Source organism: Hypanus sabinus, chromosome 2 (genome assembly GCF_030144855.1).
Source record: "Hypanus sabinus isolate sHypSab1 chromosome 2, sHypSab1.hap1, whole genome shotgun sequence".
Taxonomy (NCBI): domain Eukaryota; kingdom Metazoa; phylum Chordata; class Chondrichthyes; order Myliobatiformes; family Dasyatidae; genus Hypanus; species Hypanus sabinus.
Genome location: NC_082707.1, coordinates 148,037,850 through 148,062,725, shown reverse-complemented (window position 1 = coordinate 148,062,725; position 24,876 = coordinate 148,037,850). Strand labels below are relative to the sequence as shown.

The window sequence follows — 24,876 nt, the reverse complement described above, 5'->3', positions numbered from 1 at the left end:
TAGCAAAATCGGTAACAGATACTGATCTAAATGTACTGTACTTAAATGCATGCAGCATTAAAAATAAAGTGGATGACCTTGTTGCACAGCTACAGGTTAAAAGATATAACATTGTGGCCATCACTGAGTCACGGCTAAATGATGGATATGATTGGGAGCTGAATCTCCAAGGATACACAGTGTTTAGAAAAGATAGGAAGGTAGGTAAAGGGGGTGGTGTGGCCCTGATGGTAAGCAACAATATTAAATCACTAAAAAGGAACACAGGATCAGAAAAGGTAAAATCCTTATGGGTTGAGATAAGAAATGGCAAGGGTAAAAAGACTCTAATAGCAGTTATATATAGGCCTCCAAACAGCAGCCAGGATGTGGACTACAAGTTACAGCTGGAAATAGAAAAAACATGTCAGAAAGATAATGTCAAGATAATTATGGGGGCTTTTAATATGAACGTGGATTGGGAAAGTCAGGAAGGTACTGGTTCTCAGGAGAGGGAGTTTGTAGAATGCCTACGGGATAGCTTTTTGGAGCAGCTTGTCCATAAGCCCACCCAGGGATCAGCTGTTTTGGATTGGGTGCTGTGTAATGAACCTGAGGCGATTAGGGAGCTAGAGGTAATGGAACTCCTTGGAAGTAGTGATCATAATATGATTGAGTTCAGTTTCAAATTTGAAAAGGAGAAGCTGGTATCAGGTGTATTGATATTTCAGTGGAACAAAGGAAATTACAGTGGTATGAGAGAGGAACTGGCCCAAATTGATTGGAAAGGTGAGCTAGATGGAGGGATGGTAAAGCAGAATTGGATGAAATTCCTACCAGAAATAAGGAAGTGCAGGAAAAATATATTCCAAGGAAAAAGAAAATCATGAATGGAAAAATGGCACAAATGTGGGTAACGAGAGAGGTTAAGACTAAAATAAAAGCAAAAGAGGAAGCAAAAATTAGTGGGAAAACTGAGGACTGGACGATTTTTAAAAACTTACAGAAGGAAACTAAGGAAGTCATTAGGAAAGAAAAGATTAATTATGAAAGGAAGTTGGCAATTAACATGAAAAAGGATACTAATTCAAGTTTTTTTTTAATATATGAAAAGTAAAAGAGTGACATGGGTAGATATATGACTGATTGAAAATGATGCTGGAGAAATTATAATGGGTAACAAAGAGATGGCAGAGGAACTAAATGAATATTTTGCATAAGTCTTCACAGTGGAAGACATTAGCAACATACCTGATAGCCAAAGGTTTCAGGGAATAGAATTAGGTCAAGATTACTAGAGAGAAAGTGCTTGGGAAGCTAAATGGACTAAGGATAGATAAGTCTCCCGGACCGGATGAGGTGCACCCACGAGTTCTGAAGGAGTTTGCTTTGGAGATTGTGGAGCCATTGGAAATGATCTTTCGGGAATCAATAGACTCTGGCATGGTTCCATAGGACTGGAAGGTTGCAAATGTAGTTCTGCTGTTTAAGAAAGGAGGGAGGCAGCAAAAATAAAATCATAGACCTATTACTCTGACATCAGTAGTTGGAAAGTTATTGGAGTCGATCCTCAAAGACAAGTTTATGAAATACTTTGAGATGCATGACAAGATAGGCCCAAGCCAGCATGGTTTCATGAAGGGACGATCCTGCCTCACCAACCTATTGGAATTTTTTGAGGTTATCTCAAGTAAGATTGATAAGGCTGTGGATGTTGTGTATTTGGATTTTCGAAAGGCCTTCGATAAGGTGTCGCATAAGTGGCTGCTTAACGAGAGCCCATGGAATTACGGGAAAGATACTGGAATAGGTGGAGCATTGGCTGATAGGCAGAAAGCAAAGGGTGGGAATAAAGGGATCTTATTCTGGTTGGTTGCCGGTTACTGGCGGTGTTCCACAGGGGTCAGTGTTGGGGCCGCTTCTTTTTACACTGTATATCGATGATTCAGATTATGGATTAAATGGTTTTGTGGCGAAATTTGCAGATGACACCAAGATAGGTGGAGGAACAGAAAGGAATGGAGTGACAGACTTGGTCAATTTAGGAGAGTGGACAAAGAAATGCCAGATGAGATACAATGTTGAGAAATGTACAGTCGTACATTTTGGAAGAAATAATCGGGCAGATTATTATTTAGGTGAGAAGAAAATTCAAAAATCAGAAGTACAAAGGGACTTGAGGGTCCTCGTGCAGGGTACCCTAAAGGTTAACCACCAGGTTGGATCAGCAGTAAGGAAAGCGAATGCTATTTTGGCATTTCAAGAGGAATAGTGTATAAGAGTAAGGAGGTGTTGATGAGGCTCTATAGGGCACTAGTGAGACCTCATCTGGAATACTATGTGCAGTTTTGAGCCCCCTATCTTAGAGGGGATGTACTGAAGTTAGAGAGAGTTCAGAGAAGATATATGAGGATAATTCCTGGAATGCAGGGGCTAACATATGAGGAGTATTTGTCAGCTTTTGGACTGTAGTCATTAGAGTATAGAAGAATGAGAAGGGATTTAATAGAAACATTTCGAATGCTGAAAGGGTTGAGCAGAGTAAATGTGGAAAGGCTGTTTCCCTTGGTGGGTGAGTCCAGGACAAGAGGCCAGTCTTAGAATTAGAGGGTACCCATTTAAAACAGAGATGAGGAGAAATTTTTTTTATTCATAGGATCGTGGATTTATGGAATTCATTGCCACATGCAGCTGTGGAGGCCCAATCATTGAGGGTTTTTAAGGAGGAGATTGTCAGGTATCTAATTAGTCAGGGTAACAAGGGATAAGGGGAAAAAGCCAGAAATTGGAACTAGATGGGAGAGTAGTTTAGCTCATGGTGGAGCAGACACGATGGGCCCAATGGCCTACTTCTGCTCCTTTGTCTTATGACCTTGTGATGATTTGGCAGCTTCATAGCTTAAAGATTACTGGAGAGAATGCTTCCGGTGAGACTGCTGCCACTTAGTGAGATTTTCGCTATGCTACAGTGCTGCAATGATTGCAGAAAAGTATTTTTACTTTATATAAGCTGTGTATTTATCATATCATTGCTGCTTTTACTATATGTTACTGCTATTTTAGGTTTTACATATTATTTGGCATGATTTTATAGGTTATTTTTTGGGTCTGGGAACACTCACAAATTTTTCCTATATTAATATATGGTAATTGCTTATTCACTTTACGACATTCCGGCTTACAAACCATTTCATTGGAACGCTCTACCTTTGGATAGCAGGAGAAACCTGTATCTGATAGGAGAGGACCAAGAACCACTGAAGAAAGGGTAGAAGGAGGGGCACCAGAGGGAGGTGATGGGCAGGTGAGAAAGAGTGAGAGGGTACCAAAACAGGGAATGGAAGAAAGGGGGAGGATAAATTACCAGAAGTTGGAGCCAGAATGTTCACACCATCTGGTTTGAGGCTACCCAGAAGGAATGTGGGCTCAAAGTGGCAGTACAGGAGGCTATGAACTGATATGCCAAAATGGGAAAGGGAAGTCTAATTGAAATGGGTGGCCACAGGGAATCCAACATTTTTTGACAGACAAGAGCGAAGGTGCTCAGCAAGTGGTCCCCCAATCTACATCCAGTCGCATCGAGGTAGAGGAGGAAGCACTGGAAGCATCAGATAGAAGAGCTGACCCCGACAAACTCGCACATCAAGTTTCACCTCATCTAGAAACTCTTTCTGAAATCCTGGATAACGGTGACTAAGGTGGTGTAGGCTAGGCATAGCACTTGTCTGGATTGCAGGGATAAGTGCCAGGAGGGAGATCAATGGGGCAGAACGAGTGGACAAGGGAGTCATTAGAGAGTAATCACTACGGAAACCAGGTGGGGAAAGGAGGAAAAGATGTGATTAGTGGTAAGATTCCTCCTTCTTCAGTACTTTACCTCTTCATCTCCTCTCAGCTTACGACATCATCCACCTCTCCCCAACCAACCCACTTTACCCTGTTTCATTTATCACTTACCAAACTTGTACTCCTTCCCCTTCTTATTTTGGCTTCTTCCCCCTTCCTTTGCACTCCTGATGAAGGGTCTGGACCTGAAATGTCCACTGTTTATCACCCTCCATAGATGCTACATGACAAGCTGAGCTCCGCCAGAGCTGTGTATGTTTTGTCCTAATAACATGATTGGGCTTAGAATCAATATGAATGCAGAATAAATGTAGCTGCAAATTCTTTCCAAAGTATGATCCCACATCACAATACCAGTGTGAATTTGCAAATGGACCAGCTTTGCCCTCACAAACTTCAAATGCTACACAAAGCAAGCACCAAAGATGTGGAATCTTTAAATAGGGTGCAGAGGAGATTTACCAACGTGCTGCCTGGATTAGAGAGTGTGTCTTATGAGGTTAGGTTGAGTGAGCAATGGTTTTTCTGTTTGATGCAAAGGAGTGAGAGAAATGACGTGATAGAAGTACAGGTGGCCCCCGTTTTTCGAACGTTTGCTTTACGACAGCTCGCCGTTACTAAAGACCTACATTAGTACCTGTTTTTGCTAACCAAAGAGGAATTTCGCTTTTACGAAATAAAGATGCCTGCTTTATACATGTGTTTACCCCGAGAAAGACTACAATGACCGTGAAGCCTTGTGCGGGCAGCTGTGTGCGCATGCGTGTACGTGCGTAGGCATGTATGTGCCTATTTTTCTTCTCCAAATCCATTTTGGCTCGCTGTCTTCCCAATTTTGATAAGTGAATCTACGCTGTACATGCAATATTTTTACTTTATATAGGCTGTATATGTATCATGTCATTCCTGCTTTTACTGTATGTTAGTGTTATTTTAGGTTTTATGTGTTATTTGGTTTGATTTGGTAAGTTATTTTTTGGGTCTGGGAACGCTCAAAAATTTTTCCCATATAAATTAACGGTAATTGCTTCTTCGCTTTACGACATTTCGGCTTACAAAACAGTTTCATAGGAATGCTCTACCTTTGGATAACAGGGGAAACCTGTATACAAGAGTCATAAATCGAGTAGACAGTCACCAAACATGGAAATGGCAAATACAAGGGGGCATATTTTTAAGGTGATTAGAGGAAAGTATAGGGGAATGTCAGAGATAACTTTTTCTCTCACAGAGAGTGGTGGTGGCAGAGGTAGAGGTAGATACAATAGGACTATTTAAGAAACTCTTAAACACATGAATGATAGAAAAATGAAGGGCTATGTAGGAGGGAAGGGTTAGAATGACCTTAGAGTAGGTTAAAAGATCGCACAACACTGTAGGCCAAAGGGTCTGTACTGTGTTGTAAAGTTCAAGTTGAGGTGCTTTCTCAATGCAAGGCCGACTCCTTTACATAAGATACCTTGCGTGGATAGTGTTACATAGAACAATCTGAGCAACTGGTTCTAGCATGGTTCATTTAGAGCCAAGCTACTTATCATTTGAACCAAACTCAAGAAAGCAATTCACTATTACCTACTCTGAATCACCAGCCAAAAATATAAGTTCACAATTTCCTAGCAATCAGTATTATTCTGAACATTTATGTTCAGAAATTACGCAGGGAACAGATTATATATTCAATGCAACCTGCACAGAATAAAAACAAACTTTTATTGTACCACCATTCTACACAAAATTAACACAAATATTTACATGAACATTGAATAAGTAAAATGTGCTCTATTCAAATCATTTATTAGGTTCTGATTTGATCTTTCTATCATTAAAGCGACTTAGTACCAACAGTCATGTTTCTATACAATACTTTGTACAAAATAATTTAATACAGTTTAATAGGCAAGCTATTTTCTGAAATAAACACAGTAAAAAGGCATCACATTGAATCATTTGGCTAGTTCTAAAACAATAAAATTGACCTTAAGTAGACATCTTGTTTGCTTTCATTGACTGAGCTTGGCCACTTGCTTTCTGCAGTAGCACAGCCTTCAATGCATTAATCTTCTCGTCAATTTCTATTAGGCTGTAGCCCTGAAACATAAACCATTTGAAGTATTTAAATGAGCAATACATTGAAATATGATGTGCCAGATGGTTTATTGTACATGAAAAAGCAAAGCTAATAGTTCAGACACTCCACGATAATTAACCTTCTCATTTAGAAGCCGTGTGATAGAACACAAATATTTCCAGGGAAAAATCACACAACAGTACTGCCAGACAACTCTTTATATAATGTGAATTCCAAATATTTCCTACATAATCTGTGTAGCAAACCAAATTTTATACAGCGGCAAGTGTCCCAATATTTAACTATGTGTTTCTAGATACAGTAAACCATCTTGCATATCATATTTGGATAATGAAAATCCCATCCTTTCTCTAATTTAAAAACCCAAATATACCTCAGCACACTGTTCTGCTAATTACAGCGTTTTATGTGCATTCACACAAGATAGCAAGTAAAGTTAGCATTAACTAGCGCAAGTGATAGAAGTGATTGCAGATTAGGCATTACAAAAATGAGTTAAGTGTAGCCATTGAAGTCAAGGTTATCCCCAATTGGACTGCCGAAAGATTGAGGAGGGAGAAGTAACTAATGGAGAGAGAAAACTGAGGATCTTAAAATAGGAAGTAACATAGATATACAAATATAATCTATATACACTGCTCAAGTTAATGAATATGCTAAAACAAAAATACCTGCACTGTTTCTTGAACTTTACGCCTTTTATTTGGAAGATTCTGAAGAGGACAAAGTTTGTTTAAATTTAGTTTTATTAGGAAAACATTAAAAGATTAATTATGGTGATTGGTAATTAATTAACATTAACTCCAGTTATAAAACTTTCTACTATAAATTTTCAATTTGCACAAAGGAAACTAAACATCTCTATTACACAATAAATCTCTAAGCATGGTTTATAAGGATCTCGTGAAATGTTAGCAAAAGATTCTCTATATAGCTACCAATAGTAACATGATACTTCAAACTATATACACATTGTATTAATTGTGACTGGCTCAAATAACTAATTAAGGGAATATCTGACCCAGTTAAAAATCTGTTTTGTTTACTTGATAGTCAAAAAAAATCAACCTGATTTTTCACATTTCTTTCAAAGCCACAATTCACAAAGCAGGAAGCACAAAAAGCTTTGTTGTTCAGTCGTTCAGTCAAGTTCGAATCTTCGTGACTTCATGGTCTCCTGCACATCAAGCCTTCCCGTTGGAAACTGCCTCTCTAAAATCCCTCAAGGTCATACACATTGTCTGAGTAACATTATCTATCCATTGTAGCCTCTGTCATCCCTTCTGCCTTTTACCTTCTGTTTTACCCAAAATAAGAATCTTCTCCAAGGAATCCTGTCTTCTCATGATGTGGCCAAAATATTTGAGGTTTTGCCTCATAATCAAGCCTCCTAGTGAGCAGTCTGGCTGTATTGACTTGTTGGAGCTTCTTGTTGTCTAACAAACACTTTTCTCCAGCATCCAAGTTCAAAGGAGCTGATTCTTTTGTATTCAGCCTTACTAACAGTCCAGCTCTCACAGCCATACCATACATATGGAAGTACCATAGACTTACATTCTCATGGTGAGAGTGCTCGTGTACCAAGTGGCGCTCTGAGCTACGCTATGTAAAGCTACTCAAGATGGACAGGTTTCGGCAGAGAGGTCAGACTAAATATGGAATGGCAACCCACTCCAGTAGTTTGCCAAGAAAATCTTATGAATAAAAGTAACCTGACACTGGAAGATAAGCTCCATAAAAGGCTAGATGAATTAAATGGTCAGTTTACTTTCAATTCTTAAATGACCATATTATTTTTCATAAATATTAATACCAGGAGAAGATTACTGAAATGTATCCATAAGATCTCTCTTAGTCAGTGAAGAAGGATGCAGGGCTAGATCTTGCTCCAGAACAAAGCATGTTTTCACAAGACACCATTTGGAGCACAGTATCATAGCATCAAGTTCAAAACAAAAATGAAAAGAATAATCTCATTTCGAAGGGAAAATACTATTAAATTATTAAGGGAATGATAACAGGGCTCTTAGAAAATAATAAGATTGCATGTTAAATTCTAAAAGGAAATCATGTTTGACAGATAAAAGATTATTTGTTTAAAAACAAAGGAGTATAACTAGCAAAAACAGACAAGGGTGAACTAGTACATGAACTATCAGAAGGCCATTATTAAAGTATTATCTATGCAGCAAGATTAGAGCAGAGAGGATTATGGGCAATTTTCTGATGGAGTTCGTTGACTGTTTAATGGACAGAAGAATGAAATGAAGAAATTATATTAATTACAAAGAGTACTAGGAGCTATTTTAAAATAGGCTCAGGAACAATAAGGAAATGTGTAAACATGAATTATTAAAAGATGACATATTGTTGAGAAGGCAGCAGCCAAATGCTTCAATTCTGTTATTAACAAACTTTTAATCTACAGATGTATCTAGACATTCTAATTCCTGATGTGGCAATTATACAATTGGGTCAGCTTAACAATGGCAGTCGACACCAGTGCCTCTACCTCCTCAGAAGGCTAAGGAAAATTTGGTTTTGCCTCCAGTGACCCTCACCAATTTTTAAAGATGCAGAAATGAAAACATCAAATCTGGATGCATCAGTTCAGTATGGCAACTGCGTTGCTTAAGACTGCAAGAAGGTGCAGAGTTGTGGAAACAGCTCAGTCCATCATTAAAACCAATCCCTCCATGGACCCTGTCTACACTTCTCACTGCTGTGGTGAAGTAGCCAGCATAATCAAATGCACCTCCCACCCTAGACATTCACTTTTCTCCTTACTTCCAAAAGATAGATACAAAAGCTTGAATATGTGCAGCACCAGACTCAAGGATTGTTTCTATCGTCCTATGATAAAACTCTTAAATGGCGCTCTTATGTTGTTAAAGATGAACTCTTGTCCTCACCAGCTACCTCATCACAGCCATTACACATTATTGTTTACCTGAACTGCACCTTCTCTATAATTCTAACATTATATTCTGCACTGTCATTGCTTTTCCTTTGTACTACTTTAAAGGATTGTGTTTTGATGACCTGCATAGGGCTGCAAAACTATCCACTGTATCTCAATATGTATTACAAACATAAACCAATGTCAATTAGCTTGATTTTGAAATAATTATATGTTAACCATAGCAAGACAATCATAAAGATTTCCCATGAACAATGGAAGTAAAGTTCATTAACAAAAGCTACTTCCCTACATATTAATTAATATTTTTGGCATCGCTTTAAGTTACAATGTGCTTGAAGCAGTTTATAAAAAAAACTTTTGCTATGTTGCTATGCTAGCTCCCCCATAAGTAACTTTTAAAAAAATTGAGTTAAATTTAAGAGCAAAGACGAGAGACCAAATGAACAAAAGAAATGTTAGCAACACACACAAAATGCTGGTGAAAAGCAGCAGGTGAGGCAGCATCTATGGGGAGAAGCGCTGTCGACGTTTCGAGCCGAGTTAGCCCTGACGAAGGGTCTCAGCCCAAAACATCGACAGTGTTTCTCCCTATAGATGCTGCCTCGCCTGCTGCGTTCCACCTGCATTTTGTGTATGTTGCTTGAATTTTCATCATCTGCAGATTTCCTCAAGTTTGCAATAGAAACTTTAGGTTATTTTCACTTATTCAGATGTTATTGAGACATTAAATGCAGAATCTTTTAAAGTTTATACTGGAAAATAGGTAATTCCACTGAGAAAAAAAGGGAAATGGAGAAAAGAGGTAACACTTTCCAAAACCACATACTATAGGTCATATTGTTCCCCTTGTTGCTGTTGAACCCTGTATTTAACTTTTTTAAAAATGTCAGATTTAAGAACACACAGATTAGTTAAAAACCTACCACATGTTGAAAATATTCTGGAGAAAGACCTTCCAAATGAAGAATTCTATCTTCAAGTTTTTTGATCCTTTGGTAAACATCCACTGGAACTGGACCACCTGTACTTAATCAAGCGATCTTACATTGGTTAAGTATTTTATGTAACACTAGATGCTAACTCCTTTCTAAAAATATAAAAAAAATCAAACTTCAACCAACAATGAAATTCAAAGTTCAACTCGTGGAACTGCATCAACCTTCATGATCATTAGAACAAAACAAACAGAAGAATCACTTTGCATACATTTACCTTTCAGATTCTTCAGCAGGTACAGTGTATTCATGCTTTATTGTTTTACAACATTGAGTCACAGTAGATTTAATTTGGCTTTTTTGACACTGATCAACAGAAAAAACATTCTTTAGTGTCAAAGTGAAAACAGACTTCCACAAAGTGAATTAAATTAATTACAAATATAAAACACAAAATAATTGATTGCATAAGTATTCACCACCTTTAATATGATACTGGTGCAGCCAACTGGTTTTATAAGTCACATAATTAGCATAATTAGTTAAATGGAGATCATCTGTGTGCAGTAAGTGTTCCAACTGACTGTAGTAAAAATACACCTGAATCTGGAAGGTCCAACTGCTGGTGAATCAGTATCCTGGCAAAAACTACACCATAATGACAAAAGAACACGCCAAGCAATTCCACAAAAAAGTTACTGAAAAGAATAAGTCAGGAGATGGATACAAGAAAATTTCCAAGTCACTGAATATCCCTTGGAGTATAAAGTCAATCATCAAGAAATGGAATGAATCTAGGCACAGCTGTAAATCGTCCTACAGCAGACTGTCCTCAAAAACTAAGTGATTGCGCAAGAAGGGGACTAGTAAGGGAGGCCACCAAGAGACCTATGACAAGTCTGGAGGAGTTACAAGCTTCAGTGGCTGAGATGGGAGAGACTGCACATGCAACAACCTGTTGCCCAGGTGCTTCACCAGTCTCAGCTCTATGGGAAAAACACTGTTGAAAAGAACTCACGTGAAACACCTTGGCTAGAGTTTTCCAGAAGGCATATGGGAGACTCTGAAGTCAGCCGGAAGAAAGTTCATTGGCTTGATGAAACCAAAATTGAGCTTTTTGGCTATCAGACTAAAGGCTATGTATAAGCCAAACACCACGCATCATCAAAAACACACCATACCTACAGTGAAACATGGTGGTGGTTGCATAATGCTGTGGGGATGCTTCATTACAGTAGGCCCTAGAAGTCTTGTGGAAGGTAGAGGGTAAAATGAATGAGGCAAAATACAGGGCAATCTTGGAGGGAAACCAGATGCAGTCTGCAAGAGAACTGCAACTTGGGAGAAGATCTGTTTTCCAGCAAGACAATGATGCCAAGCATGAAGCCAAAGCTACACAGGAATGGCTTACAAACAGCAAAGTTAATGTCCTCGAGTGGCCATATCAGAGTCCAGACCTTAATCCAATTGAGAATTTGTGGCTGGACTTGAAAAAGACTGTTCACTCACTATTCATGCAATCTGACAGAGCTTGAACAGTTTTATAAAGAAGAATGGAAAAAATTCCAGTGTCCTGATGTGCAAACCTGATAGAGATCTATCCACACAGACTCAAGGCTGTTATTGCTGCCAAATGTGCATCTACTAAATACTGACTTGAAAGGGGTGAATTATGCTATCAAATAGGTGTCACGGCGGAAGACTCGTGTGTCGTCGGGGAAGCTGGAAAATCTTTTGCTGTGGGCCCAAAGACCTGAGGTCTTTGCGATCTTCAGACTTAGAGCTCAAAAAGAGCAACGAAATGGACCTTTAAAATCGTAAACCTGTGGGTTGTTGTTATGTCTCCTGCCCGCTGTGAAAATGGGGGGGCACCTCCCTCTCCCTTGCCAGGGAGAGAGAGAACCTGGGATTTGTCAAATTTCGGATGAAATGCGAGGCCTTTGCGGTAACTTTGGTCTGTGTCTTTGCTATTGCTTAGCACACACTTGGGCTTGGTGATGGTATCAATGTGCGTTTTTTTTGCTGGTGGGGGGATGGGGGATCATTGCACACTGCCGCTTACACACAGGAGGGAGGAAATGGGGAGGGTCTTTGGGGTTCTCACATTTAACTGTCCTTCATTCTTTGAAGCACTTCTCTGTTTTCGTGGATGTTTGCGAAGGAAAAGCATTTTAGGATGTGTATTGTATACGTTTCTCCGACATTAAATTTGACCTTTGAATCTTTGAATATTTTGTGCTTTATATTTGTAATCAACTTAGATCACTTTGTAGAGATCCTTTTTCACTTTGACATGAGTCTTTTTCTGTTTATCAGCGTCAAAAAAGCCAAATTAAATCCACTGGGATTCAATGTTGTAAAACAATAAAACATGAAAACTTCCAAGGGGGTTTAATACTTTTTATAGGTACTGTATAATGATTTACTAGACTCACTAAGTAAGGCATGCCTATTAATAAGTAACTACTTATACATCTGTATATTAGATAAGACATGCTAAATAGTGCCATTACAAAATAATTACACCATGGGTCAAAATATTGTTCATTAACAGGATCTTTTAATTATTCACAAATTAATTGTATAGCTTTTCAAAACTGAAATTCAGTAGATGCTATTAATATTAAGATAGAGAAAAAAATCCAGGAAACAAGGCTGGAAAGCAAAATGGAACTAACAAGGCTTGATGACTTGTTAAAAGAACTTGGAAACATTATGATATACAAAATTAAAAATGAGGTAGAAAGAGGGAAAAACTTAAGACAATATAGTGTGACAAATACTTTTATTTCAAAATTTTCCTAGTGTGAGAGTCACTGGCCTGCAATGTAAACCGTTGCTCTACATGACTCTACATGAACATTTTCAAGGTTTTGCATTTCTCATACAATTACTCAATTTCATTGATAGCCTAACAGTAGCTTTTAGCCACTGCAGTAAAATATCATCTTATTCTCTCCTATACTAGAAAATGGTCAAGGTTTCTGGCTATTGACATTAACGAGTTTTGCACCAGAATAACAAGTTGCCCAGAACATCCCAGGAAAAAATTCTGCAGTCCACTAATCTGACACTCCTTTGTTCTGCTTGTATACAGCCCACTCTTGCAGGCAGAAAGAATTAAGCAAGGCTGATGGTTATACTAAAGTGTCTCTTGCACATTGGACCACCAACCAAGACACAAAATTACACCTTTTTACATTAAATTGGGATAGGTATAAACATGAGCATGATAAGGCAAAATTAAGTGCTGATCTTAGCAATCATTAAGCAGTCTAGTTAACAAAAACAATATCCCAAAAATGTTCACTAAACTTCATTCTCTATGAACACAGAATCAGTTTTGAAGTCTGAAACTTTAAAATCATCAGTGGATAGGGCTGAAATGCCCTACCAAGAGAGAAAGTAGCTAGATTAGTATACAACTCAATAATTTGCAGAGCTCTAGGAAGAAGGTGTGCAAGGAAAGCAATCTAAAGCTTGCTTTGAACTAGTATAAACTCAATCAAGCAACAGCCTTCTTCTGTGCAACTTTCTTCTAAATTATAGGATTTAACAAACTAAAACTAGGAAAGCCAAATTGAAAGTTTAGATAGTAGTGAAGAGACCAAACACTCTCATCAGATTAAGTCAGCCTATGGAGGTTATTAGATTATTTTGCAATCACTACATTGTAGACTTTGAGTAACATACCTTGTGAAAGATTACAAAGTAAACTACACACCTGGTGGAAGCTTCAAATGAGCTTCCATATTTTGAAGCCTCTCTTCAATAGCTGGGTTACCACAGTTTTGTGTCACAGAATTAGGTTTTTGGGCAGATTCCCCTTCACTTTCAGTTCTTGTTTGAGGCCCATACATATTTACAACTCTTGAGACTGCAATTAAAAATGTTGATTCTTAAGACTGCAATAAAAATGTTTTGAAAAATATAAGCTTTCGGTTTATAACCTGATAAGAATGAATTTCATAGAGTACAACCAAATAACCAATCTTGGAAGTCTATTTCAAAACTTATTCACAATCATCCTGAGAAGACAGTATTGCATGTGTAATTTTTAATTGAACTAATTTCTCTTCCTTAATTATCAAAAACATAGCCATATTCAAGTTAAAAGCCTTCAGCGTACTTAAAACATACTCCAAATTCTGGCACAATTGCCTCACTGCAACTTTTAGGATAATTTTATAGTGTCAAGGCTAGAAAACTAAAATAATGGAAACAAAATTTTCTCAAGTAACAACAATTACATAAATCTGAAATTCAATAAGCTGGCAAGTTGAGAGCTGGCACTAAAAATAACAAATGATTTCAGATTGACCTTAAATGTTAACAATGCCATCCTCTCCACCTTGAGCATAAACACTGGCAAGGATTATTTGGGGCAAATGACTTAACATATTCTAATTCTATGTAAGTGTATTTAGAATTAAAACAAGCATCATTTTTTTTTATTGCAACCAACATATAAAAGAGATAATTGGAACTCAAAATATTGTAATAATTTCAATACAAAACTTGACTTTTGAAATCGATACAGGAGCGATACTACATGCTGCAAACAGTATTCAATTCAAACAATTTTAGCTGCCGCTACAGAAAATTTCCACAGCATTCAACATATCCACAATCATTTTTAAGTAAATATACATTTATGCCATTTATTAGTACTGTACTTAATTATTCTACTGATAAATAAACATAGCCTCCTTCTAAAGCTAAAAATGTGAAAAAAAAACATGAACATACCTTTTATATGGCTTTTGAAACCAGGATGTGGTGTAAAAACAGCATCTGTTCTGGCACAGCTGTTTTCTAGTTTAAAATAAAATTATACATGCAAGGATAATCAGAAAGTCAAAATAGTAAAAATACCACTACTAATAAAAATATGAAATATTTTGAAAGATTACATCAAAACCAAAATATTCTTTTCCCAATTTTGAATTTTATTATGTGATAATAGTTTTCCCCAATATACATCCAATAACTTAATTGCTAGTTCTTTTTTAATTTTAGTTACACATATGTGTAACTTTATAAATTGAAAACTAACCTAGATTACAATTAATAACGTTACAGAATTCACGGATGTTGTTTTCATTGATCTCTGCTTGCTTTCTCTCTATGAATGCCGAAATCCGTCTTTCGATCTGAATGACAAATAAAATACCATTGGAAATAGCTCAACATACTCATTAAAATAAAACAATTTCCATATAATTGTAACTCGATGGAAAATGTGGAAACACTGAATTAAATCTTACTTCATCTTTGCTTGCTTTGATCTGGACTAATTCTGTTCCACTTTGGATATTTGACTCATCCTGTTCTTCAAGTTTACATTGTGCTTCTTTTTGGAACATTTTTGTTCTTGGATTAATTGATTGATTCCACATTTGCTTGAGGCTAGTCGTTGTTGAATTCAAGTCACTATCAGGCTTTGCGGAAGGTGACTTTTCTACTGAATTTCTTGTCCCAGATGCATCTTCTCTTACCAATAAATTCAGCTTGTCTGAAACACACTACCAATAAAATTTTGCTAAACAATCTGAGGACTAAATTAAGCATATGGGATGATTAAGGAAAAGCACTTACACCTTCAGTCATGACCTCCAGCATTTTCATTCAGATGAACATCTTGACATGTGGAAACTCAATCAGCATGTACAGGTTTCTATACTAAGCTACTAAAAATGTTCCTGTGCCTCAATATTAACAATATACCTTCTTTTGCAAAGATCCATATTATTTCCTCAATTTTTTGAGCTAATGTATAGATGATAGTACCAAAGCTTAAAGGTCCAAGACACCTGCAAGATGACCAGCCAAAACCACAACACTTCTTAGCTTCAATCCAAATTTACTTTCTGTTGCTCATCATTTGCTGCCCCTCGATAGAGGATGATTTTTTTCCTCCATTCTGGTTTTATGGACTTTGAAATGACTGTTGAAGCCAATATGAGAATTACAGACACTTCAGCTGGAGAAAGAGTAGATGACTAGTTCGGCAGGTGATGCAGTCTTTCTTCCAATTATGTGGGACGCCTGCGTACTCACTGTCATGTGAAAGTTAGTCAAAAATGTCCCAAATGCCCTCATCCAAACTAAGGCATCATGGGCCAGGTATTTCTAAGAGACAGTGGGAACATTGCCAATTTTTCTAAGGAGGCTCGAAAGCATTATTGAGCCTTTCACCTTCCCATCTGACTATCATTTCCAAAACTCGGAAAAGAATTTGTTTTGGGAGCCTGGTGTCTGGTATGCAAATGATGGCTCCTGCCCAATGAAGTTGCTTGATAATTATGCCCTCTAAAATTAAAATTTCCTGAAGAAAATGGCTTTTACAGTAATTCTTGCATAGTGTTGTTTGGACCCAAAAATTGGAGACAAAATCTGCTGACAGTAATCTATGAGAATTATTATTATTCTCGAGGGAGGTGGGCAACACTGAAATTAAGTACTTATTGCCAGCAGACCTTGAGAAGGTAGTGACAATCCACCATGAACGACTGTAGTCCTTGAAGTCAAAGTACAGTGCTGTTACATTAGCAGTTGCAATTTGTTTAAGATTGCTTCAGTGGGGATGCAACACATGTAGTCCAGACCAAATAAGAGAGATAGATTTATTTTCTTAGAGGACCACATGGATTTTCATGATCATCTTTGCTGATACTATTTTTAATTTCCAGACCAGGAAAAAGAAGCAACAGTTAAAAAGCATTGTTTATGTACCGATGACAAACTATTAACTATATTACTATAACACACTAAGCTCAATAATTATCTTTCACTGTTTTACAGGAGGAGCAAATCTTCAGCCACATCTGTAATCCAATTATAGCTAGGCACATCATGGCAGTCAGAAGGCAAAATCCACTAGAAAATTTCATTCCAAATTTGAGACTTTGAATCAATGGATATCTTTACTCAACATGGTGAAAACATCAAGACAAAGCAGCATATATCATTGATATGGAGTTCCTACTGTTGTCAGAAGCCAGCTTTAATCAACCAAGAATGCCTCTGCCCACATTAACTCCAGATTTTGTTATTTCTCAAAGTTAAATTAAGTATCTCACATTTAGAAAGGCCCTTTATCTGCCTCCATCCCTTCACCAACAATCACATCAGCTATCCCATACTACCGATACAAACTATACTTATTAATATTCCGATTCATAGTAGTAATAAGTTTCCTTAGCATTACTGTAGGTTAATCATTCAATTTTTTCAGGTTATTTTTATGAAAACAACTCACCTGTAATTCAAGAATGTGCTGTTGAAGCAAATGGCTAAAATTTTCCAGGTTAAGTGTTGGCAGTGACTGAAGCTTGCATAAATCAACAGTAAGTTTTAGGACATCATCTCCAAAATTAAGCTTCAAGAAAAAAGATGCAACACATCAAAACAGGTTTCCATATTTGGATTTAGATCTCAGAACCTTTAAAGCTAACACACAAATCTCATGCAACTGACAATGAAAACTAAAATTTCATTAAGTAAATGGCTTTTACAGTAATTCTTGCATATTGAAATCAAAGTCATTCTCTACTTCAGTTTGTAAAATACTGTCACCTATAACATTAGCACACATTGTAATGTACTTCCAGACAGGAGTCAATAACTACCAGCTCCCCTCCCTCCCACCATCCTAACAAAATTGGTTTCAGGAATAACTCAACTTTTTTTCTGTTTGTTCCTGTTAACAAATAGATAATCTTTATCGGCAGTCTGATTAACAATGCAAATCATATTTTAATTACAAACAACTGCATCAAATGATGCACAAGGTGATCGTGGAAGACATTAGGGTTTCATTAATTGTTGGTATTCACATCCACTGCATTACACAACTACTAACCAACTCTCGCGTCCCCTGTACTATCCTCTGTTAAATGCAAGTTCAACAGATCTTTGATGCTTGTGCTCTAAGTAGCCCAAATACCTGTTTATTCATCACCTGTACTTGCTTAACTACACTGAATTCCAGTATGAGCAACCACTTCAAAAAGATATACAATTGCAAGAAAAATTTGTGAACCCTTTGTAATTATCCAGTTTTCTGCATTAATTATTCATAAAATGTGTTCTGATCTTCATCTATGTCACAATAATAGACAAACACAATCTGCCTAAACTAATAATTCACAAACAATTGTAATTCTTCTCATCAATACAGAGTATACCATTTAAACAATCACAGTCTAGGTTCAAAAAAATGTACGTGAACCTCTGGTGTAATGCCTTCTACTAAAGTTATTTGGAGTCAAGCGTTCTGATCAATGACAAACAAGAGAAAATCTGCAAATGCTGGAAATCTGAGCAACACACACAAAATGCTGGAGGAACTCAAAAGGCCAGGCAACACAGTTGACATTTTGGGCTGAAACCCTTTGGCATGCTCAAGGTGATAATTGAAGACGTTAGGGTTTCATTAATTGATGGTAATCACCTCCACTGCATTTTACTACTAACCAGTGTCCTACCGAAGGATTTCGGCCCAAAATGTCGACTGTATAGCTGCTGCAAGGCTGCTGAGATTCCCCAACATTTTGTGTGTGTTGTTCCAAACAATGAGATGAGATTTGAGGTGTGGGTTGTAGAGATGTCCTGCCCTATAAAAAAGACACTCAAAGTCATATTACTGACAGGGCTTACTCTTCTGAAGAAAGATCTGTTTATCTGCACTATGCCTCAATCAAAACAACTTTCAGAGAACTTTAGAAGAATTGTAGAGATGCATGATGCTGGAAAAGGCTACAGAAGCATTTCCAAAGACCTGAGTGTTCATCAGTCCACAGCAAGAGAAATTGTCTTCAAATAGAGGAAATTCAGTACCATTGCTACTCTCCCTAGGAGAGGGCACCCTGCAAAGATCACACCAAGAGCACAAGTGCAATGATGAAGGAGGTGAAAAAGAACTCAAAGCTAACAGTAAAAGACCTTGTAATCTCTTGAACCGCACCCCAACTGTGGAGCATCATGGTTTGGGGCTGCTTTGCTGCCTCAGGGCCTGGACAGCTTGCAATCGTTAAGGGAACAATGAATTCAAAATTGTATCAAGAAATTATACAGGGAAATGTCAGGGTAGTGTTCCACACCATTCTCTTGCTTTTTCCTGGAACCTATTAATCTCTGCTTTAAATATACTCAATGACTTGGTCTCCACAGGTGTTCATAGTAACGATTTCCACAGATTCACCACCCTCTGACGAAAGAAGTTCCTCTTCATCTCTGACATAAAGGGACCTCTGGTCATAGACTCACCACTATAGGAAGCATCCTCACTGTGCCCACTCTACCTAGATATTTCAGTATTAGTTATGTTTTACTGAGATTCAGAATCAAATTATAACATGTTTTCGTGATTTATTTTTAGATAATAGTTTTATGTCCTTTGAACAGCTAATAAATATAATTTACCTAAAACTCATTTTTTTAGATATTTGCAAGTTAGAAATTTCTTGAATAATATGTTAGTCTTTTCCGAAATTATGTCCAATGGATATTAAGGAAAAAATTTTGGCTCTGAATCCTTGCCAGAAGGGTTTAGTAGCCACCATTTATAACATGATCATGAAAATACAGCCAGAAGTATCGGAAAAAATTATGAAGGAATGGGAAAAAGAACTTCATTGTCTTAAACCCACTGAGCAGTGGGAGAAAATTTTACAGTTAGTCAATTCCTCTTCTATTTGTGCTAAACATGCCCTAATACAATTTAAGGTTGTACATAGGGCTCACATGTCCAAGGATAAACTTGCTCGATTTTACTCTTATGTTAATCCAACCTGTGACAGATGTTATTCTGAAGTCGCTTCATTGACCCACATGTTTTGGTCTTGCCCTTGTTTGCAAAATTATTGGAAAGATATTTTCGGTACTATTTCAAGTTCTGAATATCAAATTGCAACCGCATCCTATTACTGCAATTTTCAGTTTACCAATGGTGGATAATAGTTGTTTATCCCCCTCAGCTCGGCGGATGATTGCATTTGTTACATTAATGGCTAGAAGATCTATCCTATTGAACTGGAAAGAAATTAATCCTCCAACTATATTTCAGTGGTTTTCTCAAACTATCTCTTGTTTGAGCTTAGAAAAAAATTAGAAGTGTTGTCTTTGATTCTTTAGTTAAATTTGAAGAAACTTGGAGACCATTTATCCAACATTTTTATATCAGTTAAACTGACTTTTCCTAAACCCTGCTTCTATTATCCTTAATTATTTGGATGGAGGTCGGAGTTATTGACGCTACTGTGTATATTTGACATAATGCAATGGCCCATGATGGTTAGGTTTTTTTTCTTTTCTGGGGATTTTTTTTCTTACTTACTCCCTTTTTTTGTAATTACTATGAGTTTCAGAGGTCATTATACATGGATTATCATCTATATGAATGTATACTTAACCTATTAATTATGTACTTTCAAACTTTGTATTCATGTTTCATTTATGTTTGTTTAAAATTAATAACAAGATTTAAAGAGATTCAGAATCAAATTTAATATCACCAGCATATGTTGTGAAATATGTTAACTTTACAGCAGCAGTACAATGAACCTGACATCCCCTCAGTGCCTTTTCCAAGCAACTTTAAAACTATGTCCCCTTATGTTAGCCATTTCAGCCCTGGTAAAGCGCCTCTGACTATCCACATGATAAATGCCCCTCATCATCTTATACACCAATATCAGGTAACCTCTCATCCTCCGTCGCTCCAAGGAGAAGAGGCCAAGTTCACTCAACCTATTCTCATAAGCTACACCCTCCAATCCAGGAAACATCCTTGTAAATCTCCTCTGCACTCTCTATAGTATCTACATCCTTCCTGTGTGAGGTTACCAGAACTGAACACAGTAATCCAAGTGGGGACTGACCAAGGTCTTATATAAGTTCATACATGTCTGTAAAATTAAGTTAAAATAAAGCTCAAAAAAACAGTAAATAGAAAAGTAGTGAGGTAGTGTTCATGGGTTTAATGTCCATTTAGAAACCAGATCGCAAAGGGAAAGAAGTTGTTCCTCAATCGCTGAGGGTGTGCCTTCAGGCTTCCATACCTTCTTCCCTTCATTCTTCTAAACTCCAGTGAGTACGGGCTCAGAGCCATCAAACATTCCTTATATTTCAACTCCTTCATTCCCAGGATCATTCTCATGAACCCCTTCTGGACCTTCTCCAATGCTGGCACTTCCTTTCTTAGATAAGGGGCCCAAAACTGCTCACTGTATTCCAAGTGTGATTTGACCAATGCCTTACAAACCCTCAGCATTACATTCACACTTTTATATTCTAGTCCTCTCCAAATGAATGCAAACATTGCATTTGCCTTCCTTACTACCAACTCAATCTGCAAGTTAATCTTTAGGGAATCCTACACAAGGACTCCCAAATCCCTTTGTACCTGTGATATTTGAACTTGCTTCTCGTTTAGAAAATAGTGTATGCTTTATCCTTTCTACCAAGCATTTCCCTACACTGTATTTCCCTCTGCCACTTCCTTGCCCATTTTCCTAATCTGCTTAAGTCCTTCTGCAGATTCCCTGCTTCCTCAACAATACACGCCACTCCACCTATCTCTGCATCATCCCCAAACTTGGTCACAAAGCCATCAATTCTGACATCCTGATTATTGATATAGACTCGCTGACCACTTTATTCCCTATTAACCTTGAGTAACCTTTGTCCCTACTAAAGTAGCTGCTTAGTGTACGTTAGTGGTCTTCTGCTGCTATATCCCATTCGTTGTGAGTTCAGAGATGCTCTTCTACATACCACTTCGTAGTGCATGGTAAATGAGTTACTGTAACCTTCCTATCAGCTTGAACCAGTCTGGCCATTCTCCACTGACCTCTTTCAATAACAAGGCATCTTGACACTCAGAACTGCTGCACACTACGCTCGACCCGAAACGTCGACAGCGCTTCTCCCTATAGATGCTGCCTAGCCTGCTGTGTTCTACCAGCATTTTGTGTGTGTTGTTGTTCAAATTTCCAGCATCTGCAGATTTCCTCGTGTTTGCACACTATGTTTGTTTAGTTCTTTGCACCACTCTCTGTGAACACAAGAGATTGTAAAAATCACAGGTCAGAAGATTCTGAAATACTCAAATCACCAAATCTTACACCAACAATCATTTCATGGTCAAAGCCACTTGATCACATTTCTTCCCTATTCTGATGTTTGGTCTAAACAACAAATGAACCTCTTCACCATGTCTGCATGCTTTTATGCACTGAATTGCTGCCACATCATTGGCTGATTAGACATTTGCATTAATGAGCAGGTTACAAGTGTACCTAATAAAGAGGCCAGTGAGTATATAACGTGTAAAAAAGTTGTCCCAACACCAACCCCTGTGGACCACCACTGGACACAGGCAGCCAAAAAGAAAAGGCCCCCTTTATTCTTCTGCCAGCCAATCTTCTATCCGTGCTAGTATCTTTCCCATAATACCATGGGTTCATTCCTTGTTTAGCCACATATGCAGCACCTTGTCAAGGGCCTTTTGAAAATCCACGCAGGCAACATCTACTGACTTTCCCTTGTTTATCCTGCCTATTATTTCCTCAAAGAACTCTAACAGATTTATCAGGCAAAATTTCTCAAGGACACATTGCCGACTTCGGCCTATTTTATATTGGACCTCCATGTACATCGGCCCCTCATCCTTAGTAATGGATCTGAACACCTTCCCTGACTTTTGCCTCCCCCCTCAATCTTAAAGAGTGGAGCAACATTGCCAATTTCTCAGTCCTCTAGAACCATTAAAAGATTATTGCAAATGTCTTCAGCTACCTCTTTTAGAACCCTAAGGTATAGACCATATGGTCCAGTTGACTTATCTACCTTCAAACCTTTCAGCATCCCAAGCACCTTCATCTTTATAATAGCACATAATCACATCTGCCCAACATTCTCAAATTTCTGGCATGTTGCTGGTCATCCATAGGGAAGACCAATGCAAAAAGTGTATTAATTCATTGCCATTTCTCCCTCTCCAGTGTCATTTTTCAGTAGTCAAATGTCCACTTGCCTCTTTTACTCTTAATATATATGAATAAAATCTTTCTGTATCCTCTTACATTATTAACTAACTTACCTTCAAATTTCATTTTTTTCCTCTCGATTAGTTGCCCTTTGTTGGTTGGCAAAAGTTTTCCAAATCCTCTATCTTCCCATCAATTTTTGCTATATTGTATGCTTTTGCTTTTATGTTCTCTTAGACTTGCCTTGTCAGCCAGCTGCCTCATCCTCCCTTGAGAACGCTTTTTTTTATTCTGACGAACTGATCCTGTGTCATCCGAATTTATTTCAGATGTCCAGTATCTGGTATTTGTTCAAGTTGCAATGTTGCAAATGAAGCAATTAATTTCTATACAATAAAATTTCTACAGGAGAAAATTCACCAGCTAATCTGAAAGCTACTGACACATACTACTAACTCAATGTTACTAATCTATACTTCTAGTAAATACTCTGTTTTAAATTAACAAACACTATCCAGGTCATTGGAAACACCCAGCTAGTAAGTAACTGTGCCAAGTCTGCACATCCGCTGGAATGTATACTTCAGCTTTACTTACATAAAACGGCATTATTTGGCAATCAGTTTTTTTCATGAAAACTGAACCACAGACAATATCAAGAGCAATTTCATCAAACTGCAAGTGATTTTTAAAAGTGGATAGCTTTGGATCAACATTACTTGATAGTATTTTCTAAAAACAAGTGGAACATGTACTACACATACAAAACAACACACACAAAATGCTGGAGGGACTCAGCAGGTCAGGCAGCATCGATGGAAATGAATAAACAGTTGATGTTCATGCCGAGACCCTTCTTGGAACTCACTCAGTAAGTCAAGTGGCATCTGCTGAATCTTGTGTCTATCAAGTGGAACATGAAGAAGGATTTACTTGTATTTAAAAAAATTGTTGTAACTACTTGCAGTATATGACATACTACAAACTTGTATTGGTGAATGAGCATTTAAAACTCAGTTTTAAAATGATAAATATTTCTCTCTCAAGGAAATGCAACCAGACACAAAATACTTCCATAAATAACCTACAACTCATTATATTTATAAAACATTTTAATGCTTAAAAAAGCAGAAAAACTAACAATCAGAAATGAGAGCATAGCTTCATAAATAAGACCTCCTTATTTTCACCTTAGATTTTAGCAGCTCACGTCGTGTTGTTCAATCTAACCCAGAGCAATGTATACTTTGGACACTTCACTGATCATAAGTTAGGAACAAAGGAAAACAAGCTCCTGGAGGTACTCAGCAGGTAAAGTAGCATCTGTGGGGATAGAGGGATGATTGATATTTCGGATTGATACCCTGCATTCGGATGAGATACAAGTTCTAAACCCGAAATATCAATGGATCTTTTACCGCCATAGATGCTGCCTGACCCGCTGAGGTCTACCAGAAATCTTGTTTCAATTTGCTCCAGATTTTGTACACTTGGTTAGTGATCAATAAAAGTTTAAGACTATTTTTTTAAAACATCAATGAACACAACGGCAGGCCTACAGTGAATATGCCTCAAATCATTTCTCCACAGCTGGCAGATTTTCTCTACAGATGGCTGAATGCAGAAATCTCGAAAACCTCGCAATGGGGAATTCAATCCCCGTTCTATCTAATTCAGAGGGCCGTTTACAGGCCCATTTTCAAACCGCAATATCCCTTGCTAACCAAACGGACAGCGAGTGCCTGGGCAGCGCCGCTACCCCACACGCAGGCTCGTCCCTGGCCCACATGACCGAAACTTCGGCCGGCCTCTCAAATCAGAGATGGAGAAAACAAGGTGCCGGCCACAGACCTGCTCGTGAAATCGGACGAGCGAACTGAACACGGCGCGCACACTCTCGCCCACCTCGCCGACCGCCCGAAGAAGCGCGCACTGCCTCCCCGCCGGCGCCGCCATGACACAGGGCGAACGGCCCCATAATGCCCCACGGCATCGCCTCAGCCCCCACATTGAAGCCGCAGAGGCACCGGAACCCATCGGCTCTGTGCAGAATAAGAAATGCCATTTAATCCAGAGTGGGCTCCCTTCAATGATTAATTTGTAACCACCGTT

At 37.9% G+C, this 24,876-nt stretch overlaps 1 protein-coding gene across 3 annotated transcripts; it reads right to left on the bottom strand.

Annotated features, from left to right (window-relative positions):
- Nucleotides 1-5,514: 5,514 nt before the first annotated feature.
- On the bottom strand, nt 5,515-24,817 carry mbip (MAP3K12 binding inhibitory protein 1). Of its 3 annotated transcripts, none has more exons than XM_059956667.1 (9): nt 24,670-24,812; nt 17,034-17,153; nt 15,040-15,297; nt 14,829-14,925; nt 14,522-14,587; nt 13,497-13,649; nt 9,761-9,858; nt 6,586-6,627; nt 5,515-5,913 (listed from the first exon to the last, which is right to left on the bottom strand). In XM_059956667.1, exons 1-9 carry the CDS (start codon nt 24,799-24,801, stop codon nt 5,803-5,805), a joined length of 1,077 nt encoding a protein of 358 aa, XP_059812650.1. In that variant the 5' UTR covers nt 24,802-24,812; the 3' UTR covers nt 5,515-5,802. The 3 variants fall into 3 exon arrangements, with proteins under 3 accessions (XP_059812650.1, XP_059812642.1, XP_059812659.1); XM_059956659.1 differs by having other exon boundaries at nt 24,616-24,808; XM_059956676.1 differs by having other exon boundaries at nt 5,818-5,913; nt 9,761-9,863; nt 24,616-24,817.
- Between the last annotated feature and the right edge of the window lie 59 nt (nt 24,818-24,876).

Excerpts from the sequence above, each read along its gene's own strand:
- mbip (XM_059956659.1), bottom strand. The coding sequence starts at position 24,801 with ATGGGTTCCGGTGCCTCTGCGGCTTCAATGTGGGGGCTGAGGCGATGC. Across the intron at positions 14,926-15,039 it reads TCAAAGCAAGCAAAGATGAA|ATCGAAAGACGGATTTCGGC; the intron begins GTAAGATTTAAT and ends TTTGTCATTCAG. Across the intron at positions 5,914-6,585 it reads AAGTTCAAGAAACAGTGCAG|GGCTACAGCCTAATAGAAAT; the intron begins GTATTTTTGTTT and ends TTTATGTTTCAG.